The 12,278-nt window shown below is 39.1% G+C and overlaps 1 protein-coding gene across 5 annotated transcripts in view; it reads right to left on the reverse strand.

The window, feature by feature from the left end:
• smc1b (structural maintenance of chromosomes 1B) overlaps positions 1-12,270 on the reverse strand; it is a 56,290-nt gene extending 44,020 nt beyond the window's left edge. For 4 of the 5 annotated variants that reach the window (XM_008111384.3, XM_008111388.3, XM_003221430.4 and 1 more), the window contains exons 1-5: positions 12,034-12,270; positions 9,598-9,706; positions 8,516-8,704; positions 2,767-2,879; positions 652-855 (exon numbers count right to left, since the gene is read on the reverse strand). In XM_008111384.3, coding sequence (XP_008109591.2) covers positions 652-855; positions 2,767-2,879; positions 8,516-8,704; positions 9,598-9,706 — 615 coding nt within the window. In that variant the 5' untranslated portion in view covers positions 12,034-12,270. The remainder of the gene's footprint in view (positions 1-651; positions 856-2,766; positions 2,880-8,515; positions 8,705-9,597; positions 9,707-12,033) is intronic. The other variant, XM_008111385.3, reaches the window with a different exon arrangement.
• Between the last annotated feature and the right edge of the window lie 8 nt (positions 12,271-12,278).

Here is a 12,278-nt window from a genome sequence, read left to right on the forward strand (position 1 = left end):
GGCTGTGAGTGGAAAGAATTAAGAAGCTCTGGTCAAAACCACCCAGGCCTGACTATGCATTCATCACTTCAAAAAAGTTGTTAGTATAGATCTACCCCTAGAAATGTTACTGCATGTTTTCTTTATGTTTATTCAACCTCCTGGATTCTTGTTATGACTTACAGAGCCCTTCAGAGCTTAGGCCAGTGGTTCTCAGCTGGAAAACTGGCTGGGATTTTTAGGAGTTGTAGGCCAAAACACCTAGGGATCCACAAGTTGAGAACCACGGGCTTAGGCCCAAGCTATCTGAAGGACCATGTCTAGTTCTAACATTTTCAGTGGAAGCTTTTCTCATGCTCCCACCAGCTTCTCAGGCAAGTCTGATAGAGAACTTCCTCAGTGACTGCTTATTTATTTGTTTCTCACATTTATATCCCGCCCTTCTCACCCGAAGGGACTCAGGGCGGCTTACAATAGTGGCAACAATTAGATGCCCATACAAATCAATATAAAAACACTGCGTTGGAGCTACCATCTTAGAGTAGGATGGTCCACTCCTTATGTCCTGTCATCATTTACTGAAAACATTTTTATTTTATTCTTTGGGGAGCTGACCACAAAGCAGTATGTTCTTCTGTTGAATTTTATCTTTTTAAAATTTGCTTGAATTACCTCTTCCTTTTCTAATCTTGCACGTTTGCGTTCTGCTGCAACATTTTTTTTCTTGTTGTAACTGAATTGTGCCTCTTCCTCTGCTTTTTGCAAACATTTCTTCTTTTCTGCATATTCAGCAGCAAGCTCTCCTGAACTACTAATTTCCTCAAGGAGCTGTGTTCTCTCTTTGGGTTTCTTCATTGCAATTGTTTCAACTTCACCCTAAAACAAGATATTACTGTAAATCTAAAGCATAATAAGTTGCTGAACATATATAAAAGTTTGTCACCAAAAGCAAAATGGATCATCATTACAAAAGCAAAATGGATCATCATATAGTTCACATAGCACAGTAGTAGATCTGGTGGTCAACCACAGTTAAAAAAAATTAGCTATGACTTAGTACAGCATTCAGATACTAACTACTGACTAAAACAAAATGAGAGTCTTCAATAGTAAATCATAATTGGAATTGTGTCTGAATTGAGTTTAATTTTTTTACGGTTGATGCACTATCGACAGATAGTAAATGATTATAAATGGGTAATATAGCTGTGTGGAAGGACCTTGAGTCTACACTGCCATAGAAACCAGTTCAAATCAGATAATCTGTATTTTATAGGCAGTCTGGATCAGGCCTAAGTGCACTCTGCCTGTGCCCTGGGCGCCATTTTGGCTGAAGGAGTTGCTAGGATATGAAGGGGGCGGGGGCTAAAGGCAGCAGGGGGGCTAAAGGCAGCAGAGCTTACCTTTCTAACTGGCAGTTGGGGGAGAAAGGCTCTTCCTCGTCCTCTGTAATTCAGATTATTTTTTTAGGTTTTTTTGATCGAAAGACATATTTTGGATGACTATGTCTTTTGTGGCCAAATTTGGTGTGATTTGGTTCAGTGGTTTTGTTGTTTACTCCATAGTAAAACGAATATTACTTGTTCATATATACAGATTATTATGATTAATGTTGGGTGTCATCCTGGACTTCAAAATCTCCAGTCCTCAATGAGTAGCTAGACTAAAAAACAGGATTAGAATGAGGGAACCCTTTCTCTATTCCCATGCATGCTTTCCTAGAAAGGGCCTTTCCTGTCTCTACTCTTCCTGCTTGACCACTATCACCTCTCCCATTTGAAGATGTAGCAATGGGATTTTTTTGAGGTATGAGGTAACTTCCTCTCAAAAGATTCCTAACAGTTAATAACTGTGCAGAACCACTATGTTTCTATGAATGTATACACAACTAAATCAGAGAGGGAAGTTAAGGAATAGTCTCAAGGCCAACCAAAATCCACAGTATGATATTAAACAGACATAAAACTATCATGGGGCTTTTGAAGGCAGAAAACGTTTTTCTATCTTCTCTATTACAACAACAATCTGTAAATCCCAGGCGTGCTTCACCCCACAGCTAGGCCAAAGGAGGCTGAAAAAGTGTTGTGTTTTTTGGGAACTTCATATTAATAGTGAGTTTTCATAAAAGTAAGTGGAGTTAATGCATGGCATTTGTGTTACAGATCCACAGAAAGTTGCAGTCTGCAATGTGGCATCAGGTAGTTGGGAGATGCCACATTATTTCAACTGGCAATAAGTCTCTGCTATGGTATAGCATTGATATAGGCTGAACTGAATCTGTTCATACTGGAATATGCTACATGTGAGTCTTGTCACATTTCTTCCAGAATATACAGGACATATTGTACAAGAATGATATTTTAATAATTATACACAATCCAGGCCTTTCAGAACAGAACAAAGATGGGGAACAGAAAAATACAGCTGTATCCTAGGCCCTTTGAACTATCCCATTTCATAGCACAGAATATCTCAAAAGTCATCATAGGAAAAATGGAAAATTGTAGCTAAATTTACCTTTATTAATTTTTCCTACATATAGAGACTTTTGGGACCTCCTGTAGTTACATTTCACATTCACATCTGACATGATCACATATCAAAGAATCAGAGATATGTAACAAAACAGCACAATTTAAATTCATAGTTTGTTTTATAAAATGCCAACCATCCCAAATTCTTTGAAGACAATGTAGCACTGCTTAGTGATATCATAAGCCTCCGAGACCTGTGGTAAAGAATGCTCTTATTTTCTGATCTATCACTTTTTGTTACGCAAATATTTACCTGAAACACCAGGCAATTCTTTGCTCTCGTAATTATGCCAATTTTTCCAAGTTCTTTAGTGTATACAGATCGGTTGACCACAGAATCATTGATAAGAAATTCAGATCCATTGCCTAATTTTGAAAGAAAGAGGATACACAGTTCACACATTTTGAGATATTAAGTGTTCAAGTCATATCCAGTACAGTATATGACATGGTACTGAAAACATTTCTTTCCATAATTACACTATTTGTAAGTCAACAGTTTAAAAACGGATCTGCGTCTCACATACATTACATCTTGATGTGATTTATAACAATAAGCATAATTGCTCAATGGTTCTAAATAGTTACAACACAGCTGCAATGCCTCTGTGTATCTGTGTGTGCATACATTGGTGCTTAAAGTTACATTCTAAGACATTTACAATGGAAGAAAATCCTGGGGTTTGATAGAGTAATGCTGAACCACATTCTGTCAAGCTTTACATGGGGCACCAATGAACTCAATCAAACCTTTATTTGGACTGAGGAATAAAGAAACTCTAATTTGAAGCAACTCCTGCAAAGGATCGTTACCTTGACAAGGTGCTGGACCTTGAGCACCTTGATGATGCCATGAACTAAACTGTGAAGGGGCACCCAAGACAGGAAGGTCATGGCAGAGAGGTCAGACTAAATACGATCCCTGGGGAAGGTAATGGCAACCCACCCCAGTATTCTTGCCATGAAAACTAAATGGATCAGTACAACCAGAGATATGTCGGTACACCATCGGAAGATAGGACTCCCAGGTCGGAAGATGGTCAAAATGCTATTGGGGAGGAACAGAGGATAAGCTCAGCTAGCTCCAGATATGATGACACAGTTAGCTCAAAGCTGAAAAGAAGGCTAACGGCCGACGGTGCTGGAGGTGAACAACGAATCCGATGTTCTAAAGATCAATATACTATAGGAACCTGGAATGTAAGATCTACGAGCCAGGGCAAATTGGATGTGGTTATTGGTGAGATGTCAAGATTAAAGGTAGACATTCTGGGAGTCAATGAACTGAAATGGACTGGTTTGGGCCACTTCACAACAGATGACCACCAGATCTACTACTGTGCACAAGAACACCAAAGAAATGGAGTAGCCTTCATAGTAAAGGTAAAGGTTTCCCCTGACGTTAGGTCCAGTCATGTCTGACTCTGGGGATTGGTGCTCATCTCAATTTCTAAGCCGAAGAGCCGGTGTTGTCCGTAAACACCTCCAAGGTCATGTGGCCGGCATGACTACATGGGGCGCCGTTACCTTCCCGCCGGAGCGGTACCTATTGATCTACTAACATTGGCATGTTTTCGAACTGCTAGGTTGGCAGGAGCTGGAGCTAACAGCGGCCGCTCACACCGCTCCCAGGGTTTGAACCTGGGACCTTTCAGTCTCCAGCTCAGTGCTTTAACGCACTTCGCCACCAGAGCTCCTTAATTAATAATAAAGTTGCTAAAGCGGTGCTTGGATACAACCCAAAAAATGATAGAATGGTAAGCCGTTTAACATCACAATGATCCAAATATACGCCCCAACCACAGCTGAAGAAGCAGAATTAGATCAGTTCTATGAGGATCTGCAGCACCTACTGGATAATACACCAAAAAGAGACATTATTTTCATTACAGGAGACTGGAATGCTAAGGTGTGCAGCCAAATGACAACCGGGATCACAGCCAAGCATGGTTTGGGACAACAAAATGAAGCAGGATGTAGGCTGATAGAATTTTGCCAGGAAAACTCACTGTGCATAACTCTCTCTTCCAATAACTTAAAAGACGGCTTTATACATGGACTTCACCAAATGGTCAACACTGAAATCAGATTGACTACATCCTTTGCAGCCAAAGGTGGCGGACATTCATCTAGTCAGTGAAAAAAAGACCTGGAGCTGACTGTAGTTCAGATCACAAACTTCTTATTGTACAATTCAGAATCAGACTAAAGAGACTGGGGAAAATACACAGACCAGTCAAATATGATCTCACAAATATTCCTGGTGATTATGCAGTGGAGGTGAAGAATAGATTTCAGGGACTAGATTTAATAAATAGAGTCCCAGAAGAACTATGGAGAGAAGTTCACAACATTGTTGAGGAGGCAGCAACAAAGTACGTCCCAAAGAAAAAGAAAATCAAGAAGGCAAGATGGTTGTCTGCTGAGACACTGGAAGTAGCCCAAGAAATAAGGAAGGTGAAAGGAAACAGTGATAGGATATATGCCCAATTAAATGCACAATTCCAGAGGTTAGCCAGAAGAGACAAGGAAATATTTTTAAAAAGCAATGCATGAAAGTGGAAGAAGACAACAGAATAGGAAGGACAAGAGGCTTCTTCCAGAAAATTAGAAACATCGGAGGTAAATTTCAGGCAAAAATGGGCATGATCAAAAACAAAGATGGCAAGGACTTAACAGAAGCTGAAGAGATCAAGAAAAGGTGGCGAGAATACACAGAAGATCTGTATAGGAAGGATAATAATATAGAGGATAGCTTTGACGGTGTGGTGAGTGAATTAGAACCAGACATCCTGAGGAGTGAGGTTGAATGGGCCTTAAGAAGCATTGCCAATAACAAGGTAGCAGGAGACGACGGGATCCCAGCTGAGTTGTTTAAAATCTTGAAAGATGATGCTGTCAAGGTGATGCATGCCATATGCCAGCAAATATGGAAAACACAAGAATGGCTATCAGATTGGAAAAAATCAATTTATATCCCCGTACCAAAAAGGGGGAACACTAAAGATGGCTCAAACTTTCGTACAGTGGTAATGCTCAAGATCCTGCAAGGCAGACTCCAGCAATACATGGAGCGAGAGTTGCCAGATGTACAAGCTGGGTTTAGAAAAGGCAGAGGAACGAGAGACCAAATTGCCAATATCTGCTGGATAATGCAGGAAGCTAGGGAGTTTCATAAAACATCTATTTCTGCTTTATTGACTATTCTAAAGCCTTCGACTATGTGGATCATAATAAATTGTGGCAAGTTCTTGATAGTATGGGGATACCAAGTCACCTTGTCTGTCTCTTGTGAAATCTATATAAAGACCAAGTAGCCATAGTAAGAACAGATCACGGAACAACAGACTGGTTCAAGATTGGGAAAGGAGTACAGCAGGGCTGTATACTTTCACCCTACCTATTCAACTTGTACACAGAACACATCATGCGACGTGCGGGGCTTCACGAATCCAAGGCTGGAGTTAAAATTGCTGAAAGAAACATTAACAACCTTAGGTATGCAGATGATACCACTCTGATGGCTGAAAGTGAAGAGGAGTTGAGGAGCCTTATCACCAAGGAGAAAGAAGGAAGTGCAAAAGCTGGGTTGCAGTTAAACATCAAGAAAACCAAGATTATGGCAAACAGACTGATTGATAACTGACAAATAGAAGGAGAAAACGTGGAGGCAGTGACAGACTTTATATTTCTAGGCACGAAGATCACGGCAGATGCAGACTGGACCAGGAAATCAGAAGACGTTTACTTCTTGGGAGGAGAGCAATGGACAACCTCGACAAAAAAGTGAAGAGCAGGGACATCACACTGGCAACGAAGGTCCGCATAGTTAAAGCAATGGTATTCCTCATAGTAACCTATGGATGCGAGAGCTGGACCATAAGTAAGGCTGAGCCAAGGAAGATAGATGCTTATGAACTGTGGTGTTGGAGAAAAATTGAGAGTGCCCTGAACTGCAAAAAGATCCAACCAGTCCATACTCCAGGAAATAATGCCCGGCTGCTCACTGGAGGGAAGGATATTAGAGGCAAAGATGAAGTACTTTGACCGCATCATGAGAAGACAGGAAATCCTGGAAAAGATCATGATGCTGGGGAAAATGGAAGGAAAAAGGAAGAGAGGCCGACCAAGGGCAAGATGGATGGATGGTATCCTTGAAGTGACTGGCTTGACTTTGAAGGAACTGGGGGCAGCAATGGCTGACAGGAAGCTCTGGCGTGGGCTGGTCCATGAGGTCACAAAGAGTTGGAAGTGACTAAAAGAATAAACAACAACAATATGAAGCAAACAACCTCAAATGCAAAAGCACTACATTATAGGCGGTCCTCAAGTTACAAACAAGATATGTTCTGTAGGTTTGTTCTTAATTTGAATTTGTTTGTAATTCAGAACAAGGTCATAACTGTAACACCAGCTAAAAATGTGTGTGTGTGTGTGTGTGTGTGTGTGTATGTGTCTATATATATATATATATAGAGAGAGAGAGAGAGCTTGGATAGGATAGGGAAGGGGTAACACTCCTATGGTGTTTGTTTCGGTGTCTGTGCCACTGTTCCAAACATTTCACCTCACTTTCTGTCCCTGCGATAATTGGGTTTTGAAAAACGTGGCTTGTTGTGGAAACAAGGATTGGTGAGAAACCTTCAGTGGAGACCCCTTTACCCCATGATTACTCTTTGAGGAATGAATTTCCCTTCCTAGGGGTAGATTCCTCTCACACCTGTTCTTAACTATGAGTTGTTTGTAAGTCGAATGTTTGTACGCAACATGAGACTGCCTATAGCGAAGCTTCATAAACCATAGGTCACAAACTCATATGGGGTGCTGTAACTTAACATGGGGGGGAATCGTGAAAAATGTGTGCAGCTTGTCACCTAGTGGCTGTTTTAGACATTTACATGAATCTGTTAGTAACAACACAGCAAATTCTTCAGATGTACCTCACAAAAAAGGAAAATCAGCCTGTCTTGTTTAGCAAGCCTTGCAAATGTTGATTTTTCTTGGTGCCATCTTTTCAGTTTCAAAAATATTTTCCTTCATATTTAGAATCTAAAAAACTATGCTGGGTTCATAGACCATACTCAGCCACCAGAGTATATCCTGCCACTTGGGGCTACATGCCAAACATGTCAGGGTGGCATGAAAAATGTTGGAGATGTGCTATGCCCTGCATTACCCAAGATTTAGTTCTTTATGTAAAAATAAACATGCACATCCATGTCCTTGGTATGCAAATTTGCTTTAATTTCAGCATTAATAAATGGTAAAATTATATATACACCAAATAATACTTTTAAAATAAAATTATTTTATGATTTAAAGTACAAACAAAATAATATGGAAAATCAACATTGTAGGACAGGGGTTCTCAAACTGTACTCCACTGAGCCCTTGGGGCTCCACGAATGATAGTGAGGGGCTCCGCAGCATCGTGCTGTTTCCCGCTTATATGGCAGTATGAACTCAGATAACCCAGTTCAAAGCAGTTATTGTGGGATTTTCTGTCTTGATATTCTGGGTTATATGACTGTGTGGAAGGGCCCTCTGTTGGTGCTTTGATTGTGATTTTCCTGCATGGCAGAAGGGGGTTGGACTAGACAGCCCTGGGAGTCTTCCACTGAAATACTGTTAAGTTTATGTTGATTAAAATTATTATTTTGAAAATATTGTATTATTCTTTCTTTTTTGTTTTTTGCCCTGTGTGAATTAATTCACACAACACGCTCCATCCATCTGCCACTCTTGGGGTTCCACAAGAAACTTTTGCTTCAAAAAGGGCGCCACAGTTGAAAAAGTTTGAGAACCCCTGCTCTAGATCATAGATCACATTTTGCAAAGCTGCAATCAATATGAAAAATTTGCTATTCACTTTTTGACCCAGTAATTTATACACTAACAATTAGATAGTATATTTTAACTGAATAAATTAACATTAGGAGTTTTATGTACTCAATTATATTTTCATATAAGCTATGTATTCGATACTTAGGGAAAAAACCCACCTCGAATAATTCTTGCAAAAGTTTTCTCTTCTCCATTTTCCTCTCTGTATATCATTCTTACACTTGCAGTTGATGAAATAGGTTTTCCAACATGTGCCCCATGTATCAGCTCTCTAATGTGTTTCACTCTTAAATTAGTTATCTTCTCACCCATTACAAAACTAAGGGCATCCATTACATTCGATTTTCCTTCAATTGTACAAAATATGTATATTACATATTTCTAATACGGATTAGACAAATATAGGCATCTATATGTTAATTTCAGATTTGACAATTAAAGTACTTTAATTAAAGAACTGATTTCTAAACCTGGAGAGAACTGCACAACTCCTGCCTCCTTACTCTCCATAGAGCAGGATGTTACTTTCATCTATTTTTTTTAACCAATTTCAGCTAGAGGTGTTCTGATCAATTTCTGAGTTGTTTCAAACTTAATACGAAACCATTAAATGAGCATTATGAAACTAAGAGTAATCTCTCCCTGGCCTTGCACACTTCTCATTCTCTTCCAATGTGGCCAGAGAAGAGGATAGAAATTTCCATTTTCGTCTTAGGATTCACTATAATTTCTTAGAATTCTGGTGCATGGGCAAGCTGAGATTTACCATTATTTTAATGGTCGCAATCATCCTTGAATACAAACTAACTATATAGAAATAAATAAGTAGAAATAAGTCAACTTGAAATAATTATTGAACTTGGCTTCTTTTCATTAACCAGATAGCAATTAGGGCTATAATATAATAATAATATAATAAAAATATTTTCTGTATTAAAGCCATTTGATACTTGCTTCTTGCACCTGAACATCATGTACATGGAGTAACAAATAACAAACCCAGTCATATGCAGAGCTAATAAAGGATAGAATCCTGTTTTAGGGATCAAATACTGAGGGCCCCTTCCAAACAGCCAGAATATCAAAGCAGATAACCCAGAATATCTGCTTTGAACCAGTTCAATGTGGATTTTATACAGCTGTGTGGAAGGGGCTTGACTACACATCTAGAAGAGAGAAATGTTAGGAACATTCTGGAGAGGATAGGAAGGCCTTCTTTTCAGGCCTTCATGTACGTTACCTGAACCATTGGGACCAATGACACAACTGAATTTCTTGAATGGCCCAATGCATTGTTTCCCTCGCCAGGATTTGAAATTCTCCACAACCAAAAGCTTTAAATATCCCATCTGTGGAGGAGGGGATGAAGAAAGAACACGCCATCATTAATATGGAAGTGGGAAGAAGGAATCTTGGAACATAAAATGTAGTTTTCCCCTTCATCATGAAATAGAATGCAATAACTAAAATAACAACCCAGCTAAGCTAATACTTGGAATACTAATAATCAAAGTTTGCGATACAATGGATATTAAATGAATTTGAATATGCAGGCAATGCTGGACCAGAGAGGCTTCTCGACGGAACCAGCAGAACTTTCATTTTGAATGCTTTTTTGCCACGGCCATTTTAAAGGTGTAACTCAGGGCCCTTCCACATAGCCATATAACCCAGAATATCATGGCAGATAATACACATTATCAGCTTTGAACTAGGTTATGAGTCCACACTGCCATATAACCCCGTTCAAAGCATATAATGTGGGATTTTTTGCAACTGTATACAACTTTTTTTCTGTTTATGTTTGTTATGTATTCTTTCTTTTCAAGCTGCATGCTTTTCAGTAGGAAAGACATGTTGGCACTTGGCTGAGTATTTCTTGTGGACAGAAAGATCCAAAGACCCCTTCCACGCGGCTACATAAAATCCACATTGAACTGGCAGTGTGGACTCAGTTAACTCAGGACCCTTTCACAAAGCCATATAACCCAGAATATCAAGGCAGAAAATCCCACAATATCTGCTTTGAACTGGGTTATCCTGAGTCCACAATGCCACATATTCCAGTTCAAAGCAGAAAATGTGGGATTTTATTCAGCTGTATGGAAGAGGCCCAGTTCAAAGCAGATACAGTAGAGTCTCACTTATCCAAGCCTCGCTTATCCAAATTTCTGGATTATCCAAGCCATTTTTGTAGTCAGTGTTTTCAATATATCATGATATTTTGGTGCTAAATTCTTAAATACAGTAATTACAACATAACATTACTGCGTATTGAACTGCTTTTTCTGTCAAATTTGTTGTAAAACATGATGTTTTGGTGCTTAATTTGTAAAATCATAACCTAATTTGATGTTTAATAGGCTTTTCCTTAATCCCTCCTTATTATCCAAGATATTCACTTATCCAAGCTTCTGCCAGCCTGTTTAGCTTGGATAAGTGAGACTCTACTGTATTGTGGATTATTTGTCTTAATATTCTGGGTTATATGGCTGTGTGGAAGGGCCCTAAAAGAGATAAAACATTTACACAAACCTTTTTTTCCTGGCTAGTATGTTGTTCAAATCAATAGTAAAACAGGCAGCAAGCAGCAGCTAAAATTATGTCCCACTATTTTCTGACTCAGACCCTTTCTACACTGCCATTCAGGGCCCTTCCACACAGCTATATAACCCAGAATATCAAATCAGATAATCCACATTTTCTGCTTTGAACTGGAATATATGGCAGTGCGGACTCAGATAACCCAGTTCAAAGCAGATATTGTGGATTATTACCTTGATATTCTGGGTTATACGGCTGTGCGGAAGAGCCCTGAGTCCACACTGCCATATAACCCAGTTTAAAGCAGATTTGGGATTTCATACTACACGTGCTTTCCCCCCACAGCCATATAACCCAAATATCAAGGCAAACGATCCCACAATATTTACTTTGAACTGAGATAGGAGTCCACACTGCCACATATTCCAGTTTAAAGCAGAAAATGTGGGATTTCATTCAGCTGTGTGGAAGGGGCCTGTGTGGAAGAGGACATAATCTAGCTCAAAGAAGATAATCTGGATTGTTTATAGCAGTGCAGAATAGGCCTCAGAAGTATAAGTGCCAATTGTAGATAGCCTGTTATTTAAGTTATTTATTTATTTACAGTAGAGTCTCACTTATCCAACATAAACGGGCTGGCAGAAAGTTGAATAAGCGAATATGTTGGATAATAAGGAGGAATTAAGGAAAAGCCTAATAAACATCAAATTAGGTGATGATTTTACAAATTAAGCACCAAAACATGTTATACAACAAATTTGACAGAAAAAGTAGTTCAATACGCAGTAATGCTATGTAGTAATAACTGTATTTATGAATTTAGTACCAAAATATCACAATGTTTTGAAAACATTGACTACAAAAATGCGTTGGATAATCCAGAACGTTGGATAAGTGAGACTCTACTGTACTACATTTATATCCCGCTCTTTTCACCCCGAAGGGGACTCAGAGCGGCTTACAAATTAAATTTACATACAATATTATATTATTAGCATAGTACAATACTGGCAATAAATTACTATATTGTACTATATCAATATATTGTAATATTATTAGTAATATTACATATAAAGTATAATATATAATTAATATTATTATATTGTATTATTGGTATTATAACAAAACTAACATTGGATGGCTGGCTATTTTTTTAAAGCAGAGGTCTTTAATAATAACCCAAATCCTCCTCTTCAAAGGCCACAGGAACGGATCAGGGGCTTCACTGCAAAAACCTTCCCACTTTCCTTGAGGCCAATCCGCCAGACCAGCCCGGCCCTTTCGCCACCGCGCCGAGGGAAACAATTCTCGCGAGATTACAAAGCGAGACTCCAGTTAGAAAAGCGCGGGAAAATATGAGGCAGTGAGCTTTTCCAT

Source organism: Anolis carolinensis, chromosome 5 (assembly GCF_035594765.1).
Source record: "Anolis carolinensis isolate JA03-04 chromosome 5, rAnoCar3.1.pri, whole genome shotgun sequence".
Lineage (NCBI taxonomy): Eukaryota > Metazoa > Chordata > Lepidosauria > Squamata > Dactyloidae > Anolis > Anolis carolinensis.